The 27,339-nt window shown below is 42.7% G+C and overlaps 1 protein-coding gene across 4 annotated transcripts in view; it reads left to right on the top strand.

Annotated features, from left to right (window-relative positions):
- The window catches only part of JADE2 (jade family PHD finger 2), a 309,232-nt gene that overhangs the window by 156,851 nt on the left and 125,042 nt on the right, over positions 1–27,339 (top strand). For all 4 annotated transcript variants that reach the window (XM_077266044.1, XM_077266043.1, XM_077266042.1 and 1 more), the window contains exons 5-6: positions 2,739–2,908; positions 6,931–7,142. In XM_077266044.1, coding sequence (XP_077122159.1) covers positions 2,739–2,908; positions 6,931–7,142 — 382 coding nt within the window. The remainder of the gene's footprint in view (positions 1–2,738; positions 2,909–6,930; positions 7,143–27,339) is intronic.

Raw genomic sequence — 27,339 nt, 5'->3', positions numbered from 1 at the left:
TCTGGCACCAGCTTGTTAAATGCCGCTGTCAACGATTTGGTCAGTAATTCACATCATTCATGTCCATAGATGCTATAAAACCACCAATGAAGCATGTTTTACATATCCTATTTATAAGCAAGATATTTCACTCTACAATTACTCTATAAAGCAGCATAACAGCTAGTTTCCACCCACTAGCTCAGGGACAAGTAAAGTTAGATCATCAAGAGGGAAAAACTAATGAAAAATATTGGATACAAGTATTATAATAACCATAGATACTGATATTTTTCATATTGTGTATGTTGATTTTTCTGAAAAGTTACCTAAAATGACAAGTACATATCAAAACAGTGATGTATCCAGGATTGTTTATTTCCCCAGTGTAGGTTTGGTCAGTAATAACTTAAGGGGCAGGCTTAAATGCAGTTTCTCACAGCATATGGGATCTAAGGGTGAATGTTTCTCCTTGTGGAGAGGGACAAGCCAGCCCTGTCATTATTATTTATTTATATAACAACATTAATTCCATGGTGCTGTAGATGAGAAAGGGGTTACATACAGGGTTATAGATATCCTTTACAGTAAACAAATTTGCAATGACAGACTGGTACAGAAGGGAGAGGACTCTGTCCTTGCGGACTTACATTCTATGGGATAATGGGGAAGAGACAGAAGGTCGGGGGTGCAACAGCTCTGGTGGTGGTGAGGCAGCTGCTCGGGTGGTGGTGAGGCGGCAGAATGGTTATTGTAGGCTGTAGGCTTTCTTGAAGAGATGGGATTTCAGGTTCCGTCTGAAGGATCCGAGGGTGGTGGATAATCGGAAGTGTTGATGCGTGGAGTTCCAGAAGATGGGGGATATTCGGGAGAAATCTTGGAGGCGGTTGTGTGAGGAACGAATAAGTGTGGAGGAGAGTATGAGTTCTTGGGAGGATCGGAGATTACATCAGGGAAGATATTGAGTTATTAGTTCAGAGATATAGGGAGGAGACAGGTTGTGGTTATAGATCTTTGTAGATCATGTAGGTCATGTCACTCTCCACAGAAATAAACCCTTACCCCTTTAGATCGCAGGCTTAAGCCTCTCCCCTAGCCAAATCCAATCTCCTTTGCACTGATGAGGGGCACTACCCCGAAACAGTGTCTGCAAATTGAGGTTCTGGTTTGGCATTTATCCCAAGTCATATGGCAAGGCTCGTTAAAGGATTGATACTGACTTTTAGGACTGCTACTGTCAATAGGTGGTACTAGAGTTCTAGTCCTCTTCCTCTCTGAAGAGGCACTTTGCATATCACAGCATATGTTCATGGTATATATACGGCGCATGCTATCTGAGCAAGAAGACCATGTTGCCCATGCTCACATTCCTTTCTCCCCCTGCTGCACCATAGAGCGGTGACGAGAGAGGTGAGAGGGCGGTGTGTTGCCCTCTGGACCTCACACAGTGAATGCATGAATGAGCTTTCTCTCCTAAGAGCACATACTACACGCACGCGAACACTGTCAGTCCATAGTGAGGACGGCAGTGCCGTGAAAATTACAGTGGGAGGTTGGGCCACACTAAGGGTATGTGCACACGTCAGGATTTTGTCAGGCGTTTTCCTCAGGTTTTGTAGCCAAAACCAGGAGTGGGTGATAAATGCAGAAGTGGAGCATATGTTTCTATTATACTTTTCCTCTAATTGTTCCACTCCTGGTTTTGGCTACAAAACCTGAGGAAAAATCCTGACAAAATCCTGACGTGTGCACATAGCCTCAAGGTCCAATGTACACCCTAATTACTATTTTAAGTAGAATGTATTTTATGGATAATGGAGGGGGCGACTTTTAAAGTAAAGGTGATTTTTACAGGGGCTATATCCCCTACAAAACTATGTGCTTAGCTTTAATATGTACGTTTGGCGCAAACTCCCTTTTAACCCTCTTCTGAATATTGCTGTTACATAAGTGATATGGCTTCCCTTTGTGTTCTTTTGGTAGCCTCTTACCATAACACATATGTTACAGCAATATACACACACTGGAGTATTTCTTAAACATTGTATTAATTTGACAATTGTTATGTTTTGCTTCACCAAACTGAAAGGGTTGTCCACTACTCGGACAACCGTCGCCTTCTCAATCCCTAAGCTTCCCTCTTGTAAAATAAAAACATCTATACTCCCCTCCGGTGCCGTTCCAGCGGTGTCAGTGCTGGCTCTCCCTAGGGATCTCCTGACATTGTCACACAATCCTTGCAGCAAATCTGTGCTGGCTTTACTCTCCCACAGACATAATTGACATCCAGAGGAAATGAGAGAGTGCCAGTAGCTCTCTTTTCCTCTGGATGTCTGTGATTTGTCTGAAGGCTGAGAGCGTGAAGCCAGTTCTGATTGGCCACAGTGATCGCATGGCGCCAGCATCGGCAAGTGAGCAGAAGTGTTATTATTGTACAAGGGGGAAACATAGGGATTTAGACAGGGTTGTCTGAGTATTGGACAACCCTTTTAAGAATGTATCATATATTGATGGCACAACCCCTTTAAAAACCTGAATAGTAATTGTAAAAACATCCGTAAATCCTGGTTTGAATGGGGCAAATTTCATGTGCAACCCGTTTTATTGCTCTATTGTAACGTGTATTTGCACTGTAACCTATGATTTACTATAAAGATTGGCCTTTTCTAATAAGAATAAGACCAGGTGTCTGGAGTTTTTTATAATGGTGGCAAGGGGTTTAATTAAAATATTATGATTACTCTTATGTTTTGGCTTAGGTTGATTGAAACATTGGCGGACAGCTCCCCATCCACGGCTAAAGACTCATTACCTGAATTAAGACATCCAGGGCGCTTCCAGACTCGGCCGCAGAGAGCCTGCAGATACGACCTGGATGAAGTGGACAAATACTGGTTGGAGCTAGTTAACACGGAGTTCAGAAGACTGGGTATGTGAGAGCGGAACGACATACAAGCTTAGCTTACAGCAGTCACTGACGGAGCTGTGCTCATTATACCTGGCATTTATACCGTGTAATATCACAAATATCTGATCCACATGGTGGTGACACTGGCAGTACCTGACGGATCGTCACACTGATAGATCTTCCATATGCTCATATATTAGTCAAGGAGCCGTTTTTGGGGGGGTTTTTTTCACCTACTGTATGTGTCTCAATTTACTGCAGCCAATGTAGCATACAATGTACAGTTAGCTGTGACAGGCAGAGGGCACAGAGGATTTGTTAAGTTTTTTTTTTTTTTGCATCTCTGCATTTTGACAGGCAAAACTTTTTAATTGTTCCATAGATATAACCATATCGAGTTAACGACCCTAAGTGTCCATAATAAGAGTTTGGAAGAGTTGCATTGGGTACATATAATGCGTGGTCTGCCTCTATTGGAGGTAGGCCACTGGCAATACGGTAACAGAGAAAAGTATTCCCGTATAGCATATGACAAATAGGCAGTTACAAGTGGCTCTGATGTAAGGTCCCCAACTAGTGACTCCTAAGACACCTATACCTCGTGGGCCCTGAAAGTAGCTGGCAGCTGAATGCTCCGGCGAATGCCACTCCCAACTGTTTTGGTGTCCACACTGGGCATTAGTTACTTATGAGAGGGCATTCAACAATCAGTATTGCTTTCTGAGGGACACTCAAGACTATATCACTTGATACGGAGCACTTAGATTATTACTTTAGCTTTAATACTTTTTACTTTATTAGTTTTTGATGTGGCATTATTACATTTTAAGTGATATGCAGACCATTATTATCTTACATGTTGGCACTTGCTACATTATGACTCTATAACAGGGCACGGTGGGCATTACTGCTTTATAAAGGTTCTCCAGGGGAAAATGGAGAGTTCAAAAACTTCAAGTAGGCAAACAGGGGCCAACTACAATTTATTTGCAAGGAATGTGTCTTGCGGCCATTTCCCAGAGTTGAACGTGGCTCTCGTGCTAAGAAAGGTTGGGGACTCCTGATCTAATCTGTTCAGACATTTGAAAATCAGACATTGCTTTTAAATTGTGGTTCAACAGGACATTTTAAGAAAACAAACTAATGAAAATGGTCTGTACAAAAATGATCATGGCAATAGAAAAGTGTCATGAATCCCAATGGCTAGGGATAGCACAGGACAAGCAAAGTACAAATATATTACGGACGAGCTCTAGGGTGATGGAACCTGGGCTGACCGCTGCCCTACGCCTGACAAACGCAACTAGAGATAGCCAGGGAGCGTGCCTACGTTGGTTCTAGACGCCACGCACCATCCTAAGAGCTAACTAGCACTGCAGAGAAAATAAAGACCTCACTTGCCTCCAGCGGAATGAACCCCAAAAGATATAGTTGCCCCCCACATGTATTGACGGTGAAATGAGAGGAAGGCACACACATAGAGATGATATATATAGTTTTAGCAAATTGAGGCCCGCTGTAAACTAGAAAGCAGAACGATACAAAAGGGGACTGAGCGGTCAGCAAAAAACCCTAATCAAAAAAACCATCCTGAGATTACAAGAACCCATGTGCCAACTCATGGCACATGGGGAGAACCTCAGTCCACTAGAGCTACCAGCTAGCATAGAGACATAATAAGCAAGCTGGACAAAAAACCAAACAACTGAAAATCAGCACTTAGCTTATCCTGAAAGATCTGGGAGCAGGTAGGCAGGAACCAAACAGAGCACATCTGAATACATTGATAGCCGGCAAGGGAAATGACAGAAAGGCCAGGTAAAATAGGAAACACCCAGCCACTGATGGACAGGTGGAAACCAAAGGCCGCAACCCACCAAAGTCACCCAGTACCAGCAGTAACCACCAGAGGGAGCCCACAAACAGAATCCACAACAGAAAAGATTGAAAATAATTTGACCATAAGGGCATATTAAACTAAGATGTGTCTTGTATCATCACAGGTGTCTACAAACTTGTGATCAGTCACTCTACTTATTTCCGAGTTAAAAAGTAGTCACTGTGTTGTTTGGTATCATTGTGTGTACCATGCCAAACATCGACCAAAGAAAGCTAAGGAGGAAATTGTCTCAGCAGATTAGAAAATGAATTGTAGACAAACTTGTTAAATGTAAAAGTTATAAGGCCATCTCCAAACAGTTTGATGTTCCTTTTACTACAGTTGAGCATATTATCCAGATATTTAAGGTCTATGGGACTGATGCCAACCTCCCTGGACAAGGCTGCAAGAGGAAAATTGATGGCAAATTGAAGAGACCAATAACATGAATCGTAATCAAAGAGCCCAGAACATCTTCCAAATAGATTAGAGGTGAACTCCAAGGTCAAGGAACATCAGTGTAAGATCACAAAACCCATCACTGTCTTGGCCAAAGTAGACTTCATGGAAGATGACCAAAGAGGAAACCACTGCTTAAAGCAAATTATGAAGAAGTGAGACTGGAATTTGCTAAAATGTGTATTGACAAACTACCAGTCTTTTGAGAGAATGTCCTTTGGACAGATGAGCCAAAACTGGAGCTTATTGGCAAGTCACATCAGCTCTATGTTTACAGATACAAAAATGAAGCATTTAAAGGAATCGCCATTGTAGCTGTTGTGAAATATGGAGGAGGATCGGTTATGTTTTGGGGCTGCTTTTCTGCATCTGGCACAGTGTGTCTTGAATCTGTGCAGGGTACAATGACATCTGAAGACCTTCAAGGCATTCTGGAGCAAAATGTGCTGCCCAGTGTCAGAAATTTTTGTCTCAGTCACAGGATCCTCCAACATGATAATGACCCAAAACAGAGCTAAAGCGTCCTAGTACGGCTAAGAGCAAAGCATTGGATTATTCTGAAATCTCCTATTGAACATCTATGGAAGGAGCTGAATCATACAGTCTGGAGAAGGCGCTATCGCACCCTTGACAGCTAGAGCATTATGCTCATGAGAAGGGGCCAAAATAGCTGTGGACAGGTGCAGAAAACTGATAGAGAATTACAGAAATCGTTTGTTTAGAGGTTGCCTCCAAAGGTTGTACAACAAAGCATATAAAGAAAACCTGTGAGCAGGATTTGGTAAAGTGAAGTACACACTTAGCCATATTGGTGCTGTGCTACTGGTTAATATGACTCCTGCAGTGAAGAAATCCCTGTTGTGTTTTTTGTGTAATCTTTGTGTGAAGTTTTCATTTGATGATATCTTCGTGCATCGGGGCGAGCCTGTGGGCAGGGTCTGTTCTTGGTGCTGTGGACCCTTATCCCCTGATCCGTCAGTGACCTGCCTCCTATCTTAAATAAATATCACGGCGACACAGTACCTGCTGTGATCTCTTAAAAAAAAAAAAATACCACTGTCTCCAACAAAATGATGCTGGCTGCAAAAGTCCTGTGCCATCTCCAAGTTATCCCCTTGTTCTTAATCAGTGCTTTCGCCACCAACTGCCTTTACTAGAAGATGCTTTGGGCAGCGGTGATGGTCCTCTGCACACAGTGTGTGCGCTGAAGAGAAGACCTCTTTCGCCTATATGCCACCAATATGGCTGTGCGTGTACTTAACATTGCAGAATCCTGCTGATAGGCTCTCTTTAAGTTGAGGTTACCATCATTTTTGTCCAGGCCATTTCGATTATTTTTATTTACATTTTTCTATTGAACCACAATTTAGAGGCAGTGTCCAATTTTCATTAGTTGATATTCAGTAAATTTAAATTGAAAGTTACTTTTGTCGGGTTTCAACTTATTTCATTGACCATTGTGGGTTTTTCTTACTTTAACAAAAGGGTGCCAACAATTTTGTCCACGCGTGTAATTGCTGGCAATTTTAAAGAACTGGAAAAAACACTTTAAAGCTACTCTATAATGAAAATGTACTTCAGTTCTGAGCAGAATTGTTGCTCTATTGGGATCTCCATTTTTCTCAAAATTTGTGATGCCTTTTCTATCTCCGATATGAAACTCTAAAATGACTAGAAACTCTTCCCACCGTTTACTTATGTATAGAGATGCCACTGCTGGATGAGCTCACCTTCGAGAAGCTTCTGGAGGAGTTCGAGATGGTCTGCTACCAGAACATGAATGTTGCCATTGAAACGGAGGAAGGCTTGGGGATCGAATATGATGAAGATGTCGTCTGTGACGTGTGCCGCTCACCTGAAGGGGAGGATGGAAATGAGATGGTTTTCTGTGATAAGTGCAATGTCTGCGTGCACCAGGTAATGGACAACAATATTCTACACCTTACATCCACTGGAGATGAAATGGCGCTTCTGACACCCAGATTTACAACTAAGGTGTTATGGTGTCGGGAGTCTGCTTACAATTTTGCTTGTTGTAATAATGAGAAAAGATTTATTTATTTTACTATAGTTTTTAATTAGTATTGACAATGCAAAGAAATAGTTGCCAGAGGCTACAATCGGGATGTGATGGGGAACGCGCTCGCTTGAGTGACTTGGCTTTATGAGAACTAGTGATGAGCGACCGTGCTGGGATATGGTGTTATCTGGGATGCGGGGTTGTGTGGGATGCGGGGTTGTGTGGGATGCGGGGTTGTGTGGGATGCGGGGTTGTGTGGGATGCGGGGTTGTGTGGGATGCGGCATTATCGGAGCATGCTCGTGTGCTAACCGAGTGTCTTCGGTGTGTTTCGAAACATATGTTTGAGTCCCTGCGGCTGCATGTTGGACAGCTGCAACACATACAGGGATGTCTATTTGTTAGGCAATACAGGCGTGTGTTGTGGATGTCTAAGAGCCGTGAGACATGCAGCTGCGGGGACTTGTATATATTGGAGCATGCTGAAGACACTCGGATTGCACATGAGCATACTCAGATAACGCCTTATCACAGTCCGTTCGCTCATCACTACTGAGAACCCATCCTGCATGTCTTCTATATGTATTATACTTGTCAACTTCAGGGAATTCAACCCGGCCTATTACATGCCCCTTCTTACCCTAATGCTGTAGAGTCATAGGCAGCAACACACACAAAAACTGAAATACCTGAGCAGTTATGTGATTACACATGACATACAAGTAAGGCCTCATTCAGAGTAATGTTCTGTCCACGTTTTCCAAAGCCTGAACATGTAACTATTCTAGTATAGGACAACTCACATTTCTTTGTATTAAAGACCAAGACCAAAAACAATGGAGAAATCTCCTAGTTTTATACAAACTCTATGATGGAAGTGAATGGATCTGTGGAAAGCTCAGGCAGCAGACTGATGGCATCTTAATGACATCCTGGTGCTGTCCGTTTATCGCTGACAGTTTGATTGGAGAATTTTGAGACACCATTATCGGATATATCTGAATATGAGAAACACTGATGATAAAAATGATGATAAAAGCTGATGCACTGACCAAACACTGAGGAAAATGTCACCAATACACTCATGAAAATCGGTCCATTTTTTATTTTTTTTTTCAAATCCGAGAAAAGAAGAGTTTACAGACAGGATAGCACAGCTGATTGTTTCTGTGAGGTAAAACCTTTAAAAACAAACTGCAAAATCTATTCCTAACAAAAAGAATCAGCTGTGATCCCCTGCTGTCCTCTGTGTATCGTCTCTTTTCCTTCTCCTGCCCAGGAGCTGTGATCCAGGGCTGTAATGTCTGTATGCTCTCTTTTCCTTCTCCTGCCCAGGAGCTGTGATCCCCAGCTGTAATGTCTGCATCCTCTCTTTTGCTTCCTCCCCTGCCCAGGAGCTGTGATATGATCATCAGACCATGTTCCTGTACGGTCAGACACGGCCATTACACAGTAAACAGCAGGGGCACATTTATAAGATTATCTCAGCACAGGAACATTTTTTAACATATCCAGTGGTGGTATTTTTGTTGCAAGATTTATTGATTCAGTTGTACTTTGATCATGCAAAAACCTTGTTAAAACTGTACTAAGACCAATATTACCGCTAAACATGATGGCGCGCTGAATTTGCAGAGTTGGCAAAACAATAATTGGAACAGGACCCTCAGTTTACACAGAACATTATGTTCAGTGATGATGGTGACCGTTTTCTTGCGTAGGGTGTCTTGCATTGAAATCTGCTGCAATGACCCGGGCACTGTGTTCACCAGACACAATTTCTATCCGCTCCTCACGTGTAAACCTCTGCTACATGTCAATGGCTGTAAACAAAGAGAAACTTAAAATAAGTTTGTCACATGACCCTCTTCCCATTGGAAAAAATAAATTTGGATCCAAAATGGGCAACTTCAAAATGGCCGCCATGGTCACCACCCATCTTGAAAAGTTTTCCCCCTCCCATATACTAATGTGCCACAAACAGGAAGTTGATCTTACCAACCATTCCCATTTTATTTAGGGGTATCCATATAAATGGCCCACCCTGTATATCACCATACTTGGTGTATGCCAGTTGTACATAGTCTGTACACTGTATAACGTATAGGTAAATCAAGTGCTATTTTATCTGATGATAATTATTAATTTTCCATTTTCTTCTCCATCCGGCCCAGACTGCCATGATGACTTTTTCCATCCACAACCCATCGTTGCAGAATGTAACATACAGACATCTTTTAGCACTTTTCCCGCAACTCTATACACAAAAACAGAGCTATACCCATCAAGCCCAGGGCAGCAATATTGTCACTTTCTGGTACCTTTTACAGTAATACACCCCTATCTGTATCTCCACATTGTAGTAGTGCCCCCTAGGCAAAAGTATCAGATGTGTCATTGGTGTGCCCCCACGTATACTTAAGCTCCTTACAAGGACAGAATAAACTTTTCTTATGACAGCATCATGGGCCATTGCTTAGCGGCTCTGAGCGACTAGTGGTGTCTGCTTGGGCAGAGCAACTGAGCTCAATGATTGGCTGCAGCGCTGTTGAACATGTACTGGAAAATGGGTACAAAATTCCAAGTGCGCTGAAATAGAAGTCCAATTCCACAATTGTTTTTTTTTTCATGTTCACTAACTGCTAAAACTGATCTGCCATTATGATTCTTCAGGTCGTTAATTACAAGTTCGTAGATACTAAACATGTCTAGGTTCTTTTTTATGTAAGGAGTGAAAAAAATCCAAAGTTCATATTAAAAAAAAAAAAAAAAAAATGGCGCCATTTTCCAAGATCCTTAGCATCCCCATTTTTCAGGATTTAGAGCTAGGTGAGGGCTTATTTTTTGCGCTGCAAGCTGACGTTTGTATTGATACTATTTTGGGGGTAGATGCGATGTTTTGATCACCTGTTTTTGCATTTTATTGTAATGTTGTGTCAACAAAATAAAATGTAATTCTGACGTTTTTGAATTTCGTCCTCATTACGCAGATTATATGTGTATTTTTTTACTTTTTTATTTTAAATTCGGCAAAAGGGGTAATTTGAACTTTTATATATATTTTTTTTATTTTTTTATTTTTTTTACTGGCTTCAATAGTCCTCTTAGGAGACTTGCAGCTGCGATCTTCTGATCTTATGCTACATATAGCAGGGCTTCAGCTTCAGTCCTAGCCCTGCTATGTGTAGCAGACATGCTCCTCTGATATGAATGCCGGCCACAGGGCGGCGCTCATAGCAGACTGGCAATGACAACCACAGGCGTCTCCTGCAGACCCCTACTTGTCACGCCAACCCATTGGTGCCCATCACTTGATTGCGGGGCGCTGATGGGTTAGTGATGCCCTCCTGGCACCAGCTTGTTAAATGCCGCTGTCAACGATTTGGTCAGTAATTCACATCAGCATTTGTAGCCAAAAGCAGGAGTCAAAAATTCAAAATTGGTGACGTGTTTCTATTATACTTTTCCTCTGATTGTTCCACTCCTGGTTTTGGCTTACAAATGTGGAGGTAAAATACTGACCAAATACTGCTAGTGTGAACTTGGCCATTGGGTTACATTTTGTCATTTTGCCCCTTTACCTAATTGCCAATGCTGTCCCTTTATCCAGTGTCTTAGCTCAAGCTTAACCCTGTGCATTCCAGGTAGCAGATCTTCCTAATAAAGTGCTGCCAGTACTGTAATCACGCACTTCACATGTTAGGATATGGTGTAGAAAGTACACAGGGAAGCGGTAATGAACATTTTGTCTAGAAGGTACTGCTTTGAAGTGAGGACTTCTTTCAAAGAAATACTAAAGCGCAAGGTCATACTGTGAAATGCAATGTGACAGCTTAAGAGGAACTGTGAATATCTCTTTACAGCCATTCTGGTGAGTGTGTGCGGAGTGGCTCCCGCTGGAGAGATGGAGGATAATTCAGTAATAGATTTCTCCATGTGTAGCATAAGTATTAACCTAATGTAAATCTAAACCTGCTCGCTCCGATTCTGCCGCAGATCGGAAAATGGCAACGATAAGTCAAGTGCCACATAAAAGCTACAGAGCCCTGGCTTGCGCTCTATGGGCCGTCATTTTGTATCGCTCAGTGATAGAGGAATGCGTCTGCATACTTCCGTCAGCGTATTTACAGCTTTACACTGGAGAGATTACATGATCTGTCAAGAAAATGTAATGATTTAATTTTGGAAATGTTATTTGTGTCTCTCCTTTTGGCCTTATGTGCCGTAAGCTTTATGCTCAGCCTATGATTGATCCACCTCAAGGGCTTCCTTTGCCTAAATATGTCAAAACATGATTCATTTTCTAAAGTTTCATCTAAGGAAAGTCATGGTTGTAAATGTAGTCTTATTACTAGCCCTCTAAATAACGAGGTACACTGTATTGTAGAATGCATTGGTGCACAAAGACTAGACCTCACTATGATTGTATATATCAGTGCCCAGCAGTACTTTATTAATGGCCTTCTAGGAGTTCAGCTTTATTGCAGACATATTGTCTAAGGCTTAAAGGACCTTTCACCACATTTTTCACATTGAATTAGACACGTGATGTAATAGTTTCTGCAGATGAGAATAAGTCCAAGTAGATGTTATCAGAGTTTTCACTGGAGGCGCGTACTTCTTCTCCCTGTGTGATGCTGACCAATCATAAGCAGGCAGCAACACTCAAAGGAAAGAATACACCCCACACCAAAGGTTCTCAGTGTGCGTCACTTTACAGACTGCTTTTTATGAGCTCTCCTAATTAATGAGTATGTCTCCGTAATTACACTTATGTCTGCTGTGCTGAGGCAACTTGTACACTTTCTGCAGTGAAGATCAGGGCTGTCATTATGTCTTAGGCCGGGTTCACATTAGCGTTCGGGGGCTTTGCGGAGGGCTGCGTACGTCCTCCGTTAAGCCCCGCCTACTTCCGTGTACTTCTGCATGCGTCCTGTGTACCGATCTTTAACATTGGATACGCAGGACATGCGGATGCGTCGTTTTGACGCGCCCGCCATCCGCACAAAACGCATCCGCATGTCCTGCGTACCCAATGTTATAGGTACGCAGGACGCATGCAGAAGTATGTGGAAGTAGGCTGGGCTTAACGGAGAACGTATGCAGCCCTCAGCAAAGCCCCCAAACGCTAATGTGAACTTTGCCTTACACAGGAGTCACCTCCATGTTCTGGACTACTCCTGTATGAGATGTAATGTCACCCTACTGTAATATCACTACCTAGTGATTACAAGTTGAGCAGAACAGACATAAATGTGAAACGGATACATCCCTGGACAGGAAGTGTGGAGGGGGGGGGCAGTACAGCAGAGCTGACAGTGGTGGGTAAGTTGGTAGAATGATTTGTAATTTGACACAGCTAAACTCAGCTGTGCTGCCCTTTCTCCACATTGACTCATACTGGAGATTAGGGCTATATCATTACATCTTGCATACTCAAAAATCTAAGTTATTTTGTCGGGGTGTTTTTTTCTTTTGAGTGTTGCTGCCAAGTTATGATTGGTCACAATCATATAGGGTGAAGTACACTCCCCAAGTGAAAACTCTGATAAGTCACTTGGACTAAAATAATTATCTAATTTGATTGCTAATATCTCCACAATAGAGAAGCAAAATTAGAAACAAACAAGCAGTTTTTTTTCCGCTCCACAGCCAGTATTGCATTGTGTGTCCAGTTCATCATGGAAATTTGGTGAAAGGACTTTTTTAAGAGTTTTCTACTATCGGATATTTGGTCATTAATTGCCCTAAAGTGCTGCACAAAGTAAACACAAATTGTGTACTTCTGTTTCGAACAGCGCCTCTCTTTAGCTCTCAGCCCTGTTCGAGATAAACAATGTCGGCTGACCACTGTTTTTCATTCATTCAGAATAGTGAAGGCTGCAGACAATCAGCATCTACTCAGCATCACTAGTCTGACAATATTCCGTCCATGTTCCCTGGGCCTATTTGACCATGGACAGAATATTTTGTCATCGCGATCGCCCACACACACTGGGCATGTGCGGGCCGCCAGCACATTAACCTCCGAAATGCTGCGATTGAAAACGATAGCAGCATTCCGGAAGCCAGCAGAGTGCTGACAGCCCCTCTGCCTTTGGATTGTAAACCCCGAGGCGTGACACAGGGTCACGTTTGTTGCCATGGTGACTCGATGTCATCACGACGACAACCGGGTCACCAGTCCTAGCAAACCTGCTGATCATGCCCAGTGCATGATGAGCAGGTCATTTCCATGCTGTAGAAGCGATCAGCCTGCAAAAAATGATTGTCTCATAGTGGGAGCAAGTTAAAAAAAAGTTAGAAAAAAGTAAAAAATATATATTTTTTTAAATTATTGCTGAAATATTTTTTTTTTTTAAATAAAAATAAAAAATAATAAAAAAAATCAAAATATATTGTATCTCTAAATAAATATTTGAATGAAAAAAACAATAAAAGTACACACATTTGGTATCACCACATCTGCAGCAACCCGACCTATAAAATTGTCCCACTAGTTAACCCCTTTATTAAACACCATAAAAAAACTACAAACAAGGCAAAAAACAATGCTTTATCATCATACCGCCGAACAAAAAGTAACTGTGATCCAAAACGTTATGTAAAATGTTCCCAATAAAAGCTTCAACTCAATCCACAAAAAAAGCAAGTCCTTGTAGTACAGAGGCTCTGGAAAAGCTAAATGGCTCCTCACCCGCCAAAAGAAATTCAGCAAATTCTGTGCTCCGAAAACCAAATGCCCCCCTCCCTTCTGAGCCCCAGTGTGCCTAAACCACATATAGCGTCCACGTTTGAGATTTCTGAAGTGATGAAAGTCCTCCTAGCTTTAATGGGTGCATCCCTCCAGAAGCACGGGCTGGTCATAACATACTGGTGACTGCAACGTACTGGTCACTACAGAGGCAGTTTGCAATTCTAACTTGGCAACATTCATTGCTGCTTGTTTCTGTATAATACCTATGGAGTCACAATCAGAAGTACACCTGTAGATAAATTCCCCAAGGCCCCAAGGGGTATAATTTCAAAACTGGGGTCACTTGAGGGGGGATCCTGCTCTTCTAGCAATTAGGGGCACTGCATATGGAGTCTGCAAACTCTTCTAGGAAAATCTGCACTCCAGAAGGCAAATAGCTCTCTGTTCCTCCCGAGTCTCTCCGTATGGCTAAGTAGTACTGTACAGTCACATATGGGGGAATTACCAAATTTAGTAGAAATTGTAGGACAAATTTTGGTGCCATTTTTACCCACTTCTTGATGGTAAAATTGTAGTTATTTTTTCGCCACTGCTTAATGGAATAAAATTATTTGACACACCCGTGGTGTCAATATGATCACTGCACTCCTAGATGAATTCGAGAGGTGTAGTTTGTAAAATGAGGTCACTTATAGGGGGGATATGCTGTTCTGGCACCTCATGGGCTCTTCCAGTGGGTCATGGCACCTGCAAACCAAAACAGTAAAAAGTCAAATGGCGCTCCTTCCCTTCCGAGCCTTGCCGTGTGTCCACATATCGGGCAGTAGGGTGGCTCACTGGTTAGCACTGTAGACTTGCAGCGCTGGAGTCCTGGGTTCAAATCCCACCAAGGACATCTGCAAGGAGTTTGTATGTTTTCCTTGTGCTTGCGTTGGTTTCCTCTGGGTTCTCCGGTTTCCTCCCACATTCCAAAAACATACTGATAGGGAATCTAGATTGTGAGCCCCATCGGGGACAGCGATGATAATGTGTGCCAACTGTAAAGCGCTGCGGAATATGTTAGCGCAATATAAAAATTATCAGCGTAAGTTATTTCTGGTCATGTGACATCCAGAGATCGTTAAATCTACGCGCCTTTTTACAAGTGTCGTGTCTATTCATACCTGCGTTGTTTCATTGTACCTTACACTGTGGTTTTATCCTGATGAAAAACGCACTGACTATTAAAACCGCATTACTGGATCTTTTTCTCCTCTTTATCCTTCCATATCAACTTTGCAGAATTACCCGTATTTTTCGGACTATAAGACGCACTGGACTATAAGACGCACCCAGGTTTTAGAGGTGGAAAATAGGGAAAATAATATTTGAAGCAAAAAAGGTGGTAAAATATTTAATAACATACTATTATTATGTCTGCAGCATCATTGGTACTCACCTGGTGTGGTTGTGTACCCACAACAACCACTAAAAGGCTCATTACCTTTGGTCTCCTTTTTGTATATAAAACCCTATTGCACTTTTTGTTACTTCGGTTTCTTTAAACTGTTTTATACCTGTGAGTTTTCAATTTTTTTTCAAATATGTTGATGATTTGACATAAAATCTTCTTCCCATGAATTAAGTGCATTTAATGAACTCGGTCTGCGGTGGTGCCCACAAGATAAGACCAGATGGCCTCATAATGATATCTACTAATGTAAAGGCAGACCTGCTGAGAGCAGCGATGGAGAGACGACATTACCCTTCTCTTCCTATAACTCTTGGCACAGTTATCGTATGTACTCGTTCTCTGTTTCTGTATACAATCCAATGGTGCGTGATCCTAATATAGCCTAATAACTGTGCATCGAACACTCAAATCTCAGCAATTCTTCCCTTAACCCCTTCTCCCAGCAGCCAGTTTTAGTTTTTGCACTTTCGTTATTTCCTTTTTCCAAGATCCATAACTTTTTTATTTTTGGGGGGATGTTGTCATACGAACGCCATTTTTTTTGCGATGAGTTGCTGTTTTTAATCTCACATTTCATTCTACCAAATAATATACTGGAAAATGGTAAAAAAAAAAAAAAATCCTATTACCGTACATTAAAAATAGTGAAAAAAAATTAATCCAAGCATTGTATTTGTGACTTTGTTTTTACGGTGGTCATTTTGTGGTAATTGGAAAATCATACTGGCAGGTTATTTTTAAGTACACTTTTGGCGATCACAAGCGTGCTTTTGTTTTATTTATATACTGTAAATGTCAAAATGTTTCTCCAATCCTTAAGATTTTTATTGTTGAGCCGATGAATAAGTGTCAGGGTTTAATGTTTGCTAGTGAGCTGACATTTTTATTGATGCCAAATTCAACGTTTTAATTGATTTTTGTAACAATTTTCGTGGTATTGTGTCCAAAAAAATCTATTTTAGTATTGGTAGTTATTTTTTCTTTGCAGTGTTTACTCTAAAGGTTAATTCATTCTATATTTGAGGGAATACCAAATGTTTATATTTTTAATCTTTAATTAGAAAAAATGGAAGTTATTTTTAATTTTTTGCATTTTCTTAAAACGTATTTTTCATTTTTAAACTAAATTTTGTATTTCTATGAAGTTCAGCCACAGGCTTCGCTTCATAGGACTAAGATGACAGAAATGGGGGCCTTCAGCAGGACAGGATAGGACAACCCACCAGCACCTCGTAATCAGCTCGCAGGGGGCCAAGGGGAGCGAGTGCACACGCGTGTCACTGTCAAGGATAGACAGCAGTATATAAATGCATGAGCAGCAGTGATTGGAGCTAGCTCTGGGTGCTGCTGCTGAGACAGATGCCGGGTGTCACACAGTTACAGTCAGGAAGTGGTACATCTGTTTGATTGAATTTTGTCTAAGTATTGCAAATAAAACAGACAATAATATGTTTCTCAACCTCCTTCTCAGAATTCTGTTTTGGGCTGTAAAGCGGGAGGCAGCGTTAGGAGGTCCCCCTTTGCCCTGTATGCAGTAGGACACAAAGCTCTTGAAGCCCCCTTTGCTACACCCCACCTCCTAAGTGGTTCTGCAGCTAAAAATGGAACATAAAAAAATTACCCTAAATGACTCCTGTGTTCTCTGCAGCCCTCCTGTGTTCTCTATGAGAGAGCCGCTGTCAGATACCTTTAATAGTGGCTAATTTAGAGAAAGAAGGATGTGCAACCCGAAATCGGACAAGCTGGATCCTTATGTCCCTCGCCATCATCTATGAGGGGAAAATTGGGAGACCCCCTATACACATTACACTGTCATCCGAGCCCACTGATAGTCTAATCTTTATTATTTTTATCAGTTTTTTATTAAAATAAAATTTGACGATGATTTATTTGTAAAAATGTTAATAGTTTACATAAAGGATAGCCTATCGATTAGTTATCAATGGAGGATCATGCTTCCCTAGTCGATCAGCAGTGCCATGGTGTCTGGTGAGAGTCTCAGACCCTTCAGTGTTAGTGCTCATTCAGACGTCTGCTCATCTTCATTTTTCGCAGATAGCACTGGTACCTGTGATACTCTATACGGTAGTTCACCTGTCCGATTTTTTTTTTCTCTGACTGATTAGTCTACAAAAGCACGTGGCCATGTTTGGTATTCATCTGAGTGTCAGATCAAAATGACCAATACAAGTCTATGGGTCACTGAAAAAATCGGACAACACTCCGTGTGCTGTTCGCTTTTCACGGACTTCTTAATAGGAGAAGCTGGATCAGAAATACGGATGAAACTCAGACCATTTTTGTAGTATGAGGAAATCTGAATGAGCCCTTACGTTATATGCTGTAGGCTCATCTACCCATGTGGTTTTTTTATCCGATCCCTAGTTTACCCTTGTATTATCACATACTCTGCCACGTGTAGATATAAGCCATTACTAAGTCATGTAAAAAAATAAAATGATTAAAATATAAAGTGAAGAATTTGTAATACAGTCATTTTAAAACTGTAATGACTGTCAGCATAGAGAATAGCGAAGGACCGTCAGTGTCAGCCTGCTGCCCTAGGTAGGGGAAGCATCGTTTAGTATTGAATACTCTACTTTGAATCTATATTTTACCCTAAATCTGTGTGATATTTAGAGAAATTGTTCCTAACACAGGCTGAGGGAGAAGTGTCTTCTGGATCGCTCCGAAGGTGACACATGCCGGTCACTCTAAGATGGAGGCAGCCAGCTGGACACTTGTGTTTGAGCCCAAATGTGAATAACAACTACGCTTTTTCTGAAATGCTGCGCTACTGTAGATTCAACCCTAATTTAATAGTTTTGACTCCATGCATCTGTTGCTAAATCATGCTGCCTACAGCTATGACGGCATGATCTTGCTGACAGTTTCCTTTTACATCTAAAATTAGCTGCGTTCTAAAAAGGTTAAATTCCACGAAAAAAGGATCTCTGATTGGATCTGTGCTTAGTCCGTGCAGTGAAGCACACGTGTACATATGTAATATCTGCTGCCAGCTTTATCAGGCTAAGTAATGCCTCTGCCATTACAGTGATTAATGTTTTAAGAGCAGTGGCAGGTGTTCTCATTGTCAGGGCGAGAGCGGCCGCCTGTTATAATGGCACACATAACCCAAATAAATCCTGGGGAAGTCACAAATGAGGGGGACCGGCCATGCCCATTAAATATAAATGTCACTGTTGAATCCTGCGGTAAATAATTTATTGTGTTAATATCCACAATGTCACGTAACAACGTCCCTTCCAGTAATCCGTCTGCCGGCACACATGCTGTAGGTACGTCCTCAGATGTCTGATGAGACTCTGGATTCTACATGCAGTCATCTTCCTACTAACACGTCGCTGGCATTATACTTTTTGTGAACTTTAACTCAGAGTTTCTTAAAATGTTACGTGATAATGAGTTCTTTAAAGTACACCCCTTTTAAAGATCACTCTTGTCACCATATGGTTCCAAACCCAGGCATACAATGTAAGGTGGGTATCACGTCTGGAAAATATGTCATCCTGCAAAAGAGTTTTCAATTATAAATTATTGGTCAGATTTAAGCAATCTTTAAGCATGGAAATATGTGCTGCCTACTAATCTTACCCAGATACTGAAATCACGTGGATTGTGCTGCTCACAAGGTTACATACCCTAGAATGATAATAAGTGTAAGATAAAGAAAGCGGAGCCCACCATAGGGCAGTCTGAGAATACACACGGAGATGACTGGAAGGGCAAAGCCGTGCCCCTGGATGCAATCTAAGAATGAAAGCTGTTCCCGCCTTGTGCTTTCTGGATAAGCAGTGCGTATTTGATTGCATGTCCATTATCTAGGACATTATGACAGGTCTTGCATGTGGATTTTATTGGACCTGTCAGCGACATCTGATCCTGCTCCCAGGTGCCACTGTTTTCACTCTGAGCAGCGCTTATGATGGGGACACATAATGGCCAGCATCACTGAATGGCGCAGCCAGGGATACTGGTGTGGCTGGGACCTGTTGTGCTGCCCAGTCAGGCTGAATGGGTGTTTGCAGCTCAGCAGATGTAATCCGCTCCCTGTTGGGGCAGCGCCACAACCTAGTTACACTCCCAGCATACTGCTGGAAGATGAGTCAGAAGTGCACACCTATGCTGGGGTCACACTACCATAGAATAGGCCCAGTGTTAATCTATGGGACAGCTCACATCACTGTATTTTTTTCTCAGGCGTATTTGACGTGCGAGTGAAATCGCTACAGGCTGCTATTGTCACTGAGACTCGGCCGAGACTCGCCAATGCAATCCTATGGGTGCGAGAAAAAAATCCCACAGCACTCAGGCCATGCGAGTCCTGTCTGATTTTTATGCAACGGTGTCCTTTAAAAAGCCGGCAATTCATGTGCAGCATACAGTAAAATCACACTGACAGGTTCGAATAGAATAGATATATACACACAGAATACATAGATACAGTAATTGAAATGTGATCCCTTGCTGATTTTCTAAGTTTTCCCACTGACAAAGACATGAACAGTCTATAATTTAAGGGTAGGTTAATTTTAACATTAAGAGATAGAATATCAAAAATAAAATGCAGAAAATCGCATTGTATAAATAATATAAATTTATTTGCATTTTGCAGTGAGAAATAAGTATTTGATTCCTCTGGCAAACAAGACTTAATACTTGGTGGCAAAACCCTTGTTGGCAAGCACAGCAGTCAGACATTTTTTGTAGTTGACGATGAGGTTTGCGCACATGTCAGGAGGAATTTTCTTCTACTCCTCTTTGCAGATCATCTCTAAATCATTAAGATTTTGAGGCTGGCTTGGCAACTCGAAGCTTCAACTCCCTCCTTAAGTTTTCTATGGGATTAAGGTCTAGAGACTGACTAGGCCACTCCATGGCCTTAATATGCTTCTTTTTTGTGCCACTCCTTTGCTTCTTGGCTGTATGTTTTGGGTCATTGTCTTGCTGGAAGAACCAGCCACGACCCATTTTTAATGACCTGGCATAGGGAAGGAAGTTGTCACTCAGGATTTTACTGTGCATGGCTCCATCCATTCTCCCATTGATGCGGTTAAGTAGTCCTGTGCCCTTAGCAGAGAAACACCCCAAAAACAATGTTTCCACCTCCATGCTTGACAGTGGGGATGATGTTCTTTGGGTCATAGGCAGCATTTCTCTTCCTCCAAACACTGCGAGTTGAGTTAATGCCAAAGAGCTCAATTTTTGTCTCATCTGACCACAGCACCTTCTTCCAATCACTCACAGAATCATCCAGGTGTTCATTGGCAAACTTCAGATGGGCCTGCACATGTGCCTTTTTGAGCAGGGGGACCTTGCGGGCACTGCAGGATTTTAAACCTTTACTGCGTAATGTGTTAGCAATGGTTTTCTTGGTGACTGTGGTCCCAGCTGCCTTGAGATCATTAACCAGTCCCCCTGTGTAGTTTTAGGCTGATCTCGCACCTTCCTCATGATCAAGGATACCCCACAAGTTGAGATTTTGCATGGTGCCCTAGATCGATGTCGAGTGACAGTCATTTTGTATTTCACCCATCTTCTTACTATTGCACCGTTGTCTCCTTCTCACCCAGCTTCTTACTTATGGTTTTGTAGTCCATTCCAGCTTTCTGCAGGTCTATGATCTTGTCCCTGACATCCTTAGAAAGCTCTTTGGTCTTGCCCATGTTGTAGAGGTTGGAGTCTGACTGATTAATTGAGTCTGTGGACAGGAGTCTTTTATAAAGGTGACTATGTAAGACAGTTGTCTTTAATGCAGGTAATGAGTTGATAGGAGCGTTTAGCTGGTCTGTAGGAGCAAGAACTCTTAATGGTTGACAAAGGATCAAATACTTATTTCTCACTGCAAATAAATTAATACAGTGTGATTTTTTTTTATTTTTTTTTTAAATTCTGCATGCTGATATTAATAGCCTAGGAAGGGGCCATGGATACTGAGCCCCCCCGGCTAAAACATCATCACTCGGCCATCCCAGAAAAGGCGCATATCTAAGATGTGCCAATTCTGGCACTTGGCCTCCCTCTTCCCACTTGCCCTTTGGCGTTGAGAAGTGGGGTGGGGTTGCTGTCACCTTTTGTATTGTCAGGTGACACCAAGCCCCGAGGTTAGTAATGGAAAGGCGTCAATAAGATGCCCCCATTACTAACTCCATAGTCACATTGTATGAAAACACAGACACCCAGAAAAAAGTCCTTTAATTGAAAGAATGACACAACTCCATTAATAATTCTAATTAAAGCATGCATACGACCTTGCACATTTCCCCGATGCCCTTGTTATCTGCAAAAGTGTTAAAAAAAAAAAAAAAAAAAATATCCATTTTGGATGCTTAGTTTTGTTAAAAAATTGTGTATAGTTGGCGGAGGCGATTTACTAAAGCCCCCTATCTTTAAATGCATCAGTTTAGCAAAGTGGACCCTGCTGTGTGATTAATTTGTACATCTTTATACTGTCTATTATAAGTTTACCCCTTTTAATAGTTGGCTTACTCTGATCAGCTGTGTGGCTAGTTGGGCGCACAGGATTTCAGGTGACTATTCTCATTGTCAAACATTTTGACAGAATATGTGTAAAAAGGTATTCCCATTTTCAAGATCCTATCCCAATATGTAGTGGGTGTAGTAATAATAATGTTAGCAAATACCTCCAATTAGAAATGTAGTATAGTTCTTCTGATGTGCTATGATGCTTACCCCATGTCCAGGGCATTGCAGTAGCTGTTTTGGCACACATTAATTAGCCGCTGTAGGGAAACTATCCTTTGCATTCTGTTTAATGATGGGATACATTTTTCTCATCCGCCTCCTGATTAGTGTTGAGCGATACCGTCCGATACTTGAAAGTATCGGTATCGGAAAGTATCGGCCGATACCGGCAAAGTATCGGATCCAATCCGATACCGATACCCGATACCAATACAAGTCAATGGGACTCAAGTATCGGACGGTATTCCTGATGGTTCTCAGGGTCTGAAGGAGAGGAAACTCTCCTTCAGGCCCTGGGATCCATATTAATGTGTAAAAGAAAGAATTAAAATAAAAAATATTGCTATACTCACCTCTCCGACGCAGCCTGAACCTCAGCGCGGGAAGCGGCAGCGTTCTTTGTTTAAAATTCGCGCTTTTCTTTCCTTACGTGAAGTCCCGGCTTGTGATTGGTCGCGTGCCGCCCATGTGACCGCAACGCAACCAATCACAGCAAGCCGTGACGTAATTTCAGGTCATTCAGTATTTTAAAATTACGCTCCGGCTTTGTGATTGGTTGCGTCGCAGTCACATGGGCGACGCAACCAATCACAGCAAGCCGTGACGTAATTTCAGGTCCTTAAGGATTTTAAAATTACGTCCCGGCTTTGTGATTGGTTGCGTCGCAGTCACATGGGCGACGCAACCAATCACAAGCCGTGACGTCACGGGAGGCTGGACACGCGCGCATTTTAAAATGCCCGCGAGTCCAGCCTCCCGTGACGTCCCGGCTTGTGATTGGTTGCGGCGCGGTCAACCAATCACAAGCCGGGAGGCTGGACACGCGCGCATTTTAAAATGCCCGCGAGTCCAGCCTCCCGTGACGTCCCGGCTTGTGATTGGTTGCGGCGCGGTCAACCAATCACAAGCCGGGACGTCACGGGAGGCTGGACTCGCGGGCATTTTAAAATGCGCGCGTGTCCAGCCTCCCGGCTTGTGATTGGTTGACCGCGCCGCAACCAATCACAAGCCAGGACGTCACGGGAGGCTGGACACGCGCGCATTTTAAAATGCGCGCGTGTCCAGCCTCCCGTGACGTCACGGCTTGTGATTGGTTGCATCGCCCATGTGACTGCGACGCAACCAATCATAAAGCCGGGACGTAATTTTAAAATCCTTAAGGACCTGAAATTACGTCACGGCTTGCTGTGATTGGTTGCGTCGCCCATGTGACTGCGACGCAACCAATCACAAAGCCGGAGCGTAATTTTAAAATACTGAATGACCTGAAATTACGTCACGGCTTGCTGTGATTGGTTGCGTCGCCGCCACATGGGCGGCACGCGACCAATCACAAGCCGGGACTTCACGTAAGGAAAGAAAAGCGCGAATTTTAAACAAAGAACGCTGCCGCTTCCCTCGGTAAGGTGCAGGCTGCGTCGGAGAGGTGAGTATAGCAATATTTTTTATTTTAATTCTCTTTTACACATTTTTACATTAATGTTGTTTCGATACCGATACCCGATACCACAAAAGTATCGGATCTCGGTATCGGAATTCCGATACCCGCAAGTATCGGCCGATACCCGATACTTGCGGTATCGGAATGCTCAACACTACTCCTGATGTTTAGCCAAATATTCCATTGCAGTAGTGTCACGCTGCAGCTCTGCAGTTAAATGCAAAGTCCACTAGGTGGCAACAAAGTGGGGAGAGGCCTGAAATCCTGTTCAGAGCAGACCAGCAGAACTGCAGCGAGGCTACCACCAGGTGGCAGCAGAATAGTCAAACAAGCCAGATCGATACCAGAGGGTAGCGTAGTTCCAAGGGGAAAATCACACACAGAGTCAGAGGAGCGCCAAGAGGTCAGTACCAGTCCAAAGCAGAAGTACCAGAAAGAAGAGACAGTCAGGTCCGAGCCAAAGCCGAGTCGAGTATCAGGGAATCGAGACACAAAGGGAAAACACAGTCGGGGCGGGAAGAGAGGAATGAACACACACGGGCTAAATCAGCTAAACGCAGTAGGAAAAATCAGAGTTTCACCAGAGTCAGTTAGCTACTCACGCCGTTGCAGGAAGTATAACTGGCATTGCATGTGCAGAGAAACAGCTGACCTGAAACCAAAACGAGGCAGGAAGTTAATCCCCGACATGACCATATCGGGGAAAGGAGAGACAAAACTCGGTCCAGATCATGACAAGTAGCTTCGGTAACCATGATTACGACCACTCATATAGTGACAATTAGATAGTTGTTAGTGGTTGTAAACATGGATATCTACATAGTTAATCAGAAGAACTACACTTCATTTCTAATTGGGAGGTATTTGGTAATATTATTATTACACCTTCTACATATTAGGATAGACTCATGGAGATGGGATTACCCCTTTAAAGCACATAATAAATGTTGTGCAAGGCATGAAAGACCTTTGTTTTGCTTGCTTAGGAGATAGAGGTCATAAAGTAAGCCTGGTTTTTAGCACAGTAGCTTAATACATCAACCCTAATTACTTTTTAGATTTTGAGAAACCCTTGTGCATGTCATCCATGCTTTACTAACTTTGCCGGTTACTGAAGCATGGAGAAAGCAAACGAATCATAGATGATCTGATTACACCTTCGGTCTGGGACAGCTCATAGAATCCCATGGTATGCAGTACCATCTCTATGCTGATGACACGCAGATCTACCTATCCGGACCTGACCTCACCTCCTTACTTACCAAAATCCCGCACTGTCTGTCTGCTATTTCAGCCTTCTTTTCTGCTCGCTTTCTACAACTGAACATGGACAAAACAGAATTCATCATCTTTCCCCCACCTCACTCTACCCCTCCACCAGACCTATCCATCAATGTCAATGGCTGCTCACTTTCCCCAGTCCCTCACGCCCGGTGCCTCGGGGTGATCCTCGACTCCCTCTCTTTCAAGCCACATATCCAAGCCCTTGCCTCCTCCTGCCGCCTCAAACTCAAAAACATTTCCCGGATCCGCGCATTCCTTGACCGTGACACCACAAAAACACTAGTGCATGCCCTTATCTCCCGCCTCGACTACTGCAACCTCCTACTCTCTGGACTCCCCTCTAGCACTCTGGCACCACTCCAATCCATCCTACACTCTGCTGCTCGACTAATCTACCTGTCTCCCCGCTATTCCCCAGCCTCTCCCCTATGCCAAGCCCTTCACTGGCTTCCTATTGCCCAGAGACTCCAGTTCAAAACCCTCACAATGACCTACAAAGCCATCCACAACCTATCTCCTCCATATATCTGTGACATGATCTCCCGGTACCTACCAACACGCAACCTCCGATCCTCTCAAGACCTCCTTCTCTACTTCCCTCTCATCTCTTCTTCCCACAACCGCATCCAAGACTTCTCCCGTGCTTCCCCCATACTCTGGAACTCTCTACCCCAGCACATCAGACTCTCGCCTACCATAGAAACTTTCAAAAAGAACCTGAAGACTCACCTCTTCCGACAAGCCTACAGCCTGCAGTGATCCTGAACCTACTGAACCGCCGCACAACCAGCTCTGCCCTCTCCCAGTGTATCATCACCCATCCCCTGCAGATTGTGAGCCCTCGCGGGCAGGGTCCTCCCTCCTTATGTACCCGTGTGCCTTGTTTTTTGCTCATGTTTAATGTATTTGTCTATATTTGCCCCGTATTTCAGATGTAAAGCGCCATGGAATAAATGGCGCTATAAAAATGAATAATAATAATAATAATAATCTATAACTAAAAGTAGTTTACTATTATCAATCAGGAACGGGGACAGAAAGATATCCAAAGATCTATAAAATGTGAAAATACCAGTCAGCAGAGAGGAATTAAAGAGCGATCTATCTATAGGAAAACTGCAGCCAGTGATGGGCAAGGTACAAAATGGCCAAGCCCCAGGGGCCAGTGGGCTTCCCATTGGCGTTTTTTAACTATTTGAAGACGAAGTGTTACCACATTATCTGAGTATGTTGCAATATAGTTTTGATCAAGGGACACTACCTGAATCTCTCTATGATATAGTGATTTTTACCAAAAGAAGGAAACATAGGGAATTGCTGGACTCGTATAGGCCAAAGTTATTATTGACTTCAGGTTTCAGAATTTTATCTGAAGTGTTGGTGATTCACATGTCAAAGGTCATAGATAAGGTGATTCCTAGGGATCAGGCCCCCGCAAATCGACAGCGGTAGAACTTTGTCAGGTGTTTGAGTCTGCCGCGGTGACCCACTCACTAAGGCAATGTCACTGGATGCTGCAAAAGCATTTGATAGTGTTGAGTGCGGAGAACTGTGGGTTGTCCTGGAAAGATTGGGCTTTGGGCCTAACTCACGACAATGGATTGACATTTTATACGAGACACCAACAGCAAAAATTAGGGCAAATGATAATCCATCTGAAAAATTAGCATTGACCGAGGGACAAGGCAGGGTGCCCTTAATAAGCTATGTGGTTTTCCATGGCAATGGAACCATTAGCATGTCTTGTGAGGGGTTTCCCTGAGTTGAAAGGATTTAGTTATTAAGATAGAAAGGACAGGATCGCGCTCTTTGCAGATGATCTGTTGGTTTAGATGACATTGATAACGCTTTGGCTATTTTAATTGAGGTATTAGGATGTTTCTACATTAATGCTGTAGGGTAAATCTGTGTCTGGGACTGGGGATAACTGGGTAGTTCCAATAGTATATGAATTAAAGTATTTGGAGATTCATATCTCCAAGATGGTAGAAGACTATACACTGTAGCTCTTAACTGAAAATCAGAACCACGGGGAAATTTCCGCTTTCTGATCCAAATTTAGTTTGGATACCCCTGACCCCACAAATCCTATATACAATATACTCCATGAGGCAGCATTTCAGAGTCCACTTACTGAAATCGTGTCACCAGTGTCTGACACACGCTGCGATAATCTTCTGTGACAAGTTATCAGTCACGATAACCATTGCTACATACTACTTCTGTGATTCTGATTACTTTGCATGCACAAATGAACCATAAAATAGGGCTAAAAGCTGTCAATGAGTTCTGTAATGACAGCACACACACGTTCATTGTGAGAGTGAAAAAGCCTTTAGCGCTCCCAGGCACAATGTGATCTGAGGCAGGAGCAGATCGTAAAGGTCAAGCAGCAGGAATCATAACTTTGGCAGTAGTAAGTAATTTTAATGTGGTGTAAATGATAACGTTTCGTAGAGTTGTATAAATGGCAAAGTAATTCTTGGAAAACATT

Source organism: Ranitomeya variabilis, chromosome 5 (assembly GCF_051348905.1).
Source record: "Ranitomeya variabilis isolate aRanVar5 chromosome 5, aRanVar5.hap1, whole genome shotgun sequence".
NCBI lineage: Eukaryota > Metazoa > Chordata > Amphibia > Anura > Dendrobatidae > Ranitomeya > Ranitomeya variabilis.
The sequence above is the reverse complement of the archived record's forward strand: the minus strand, read 5'-3'. Positions and strand labels throughout refer to the sequence as shown.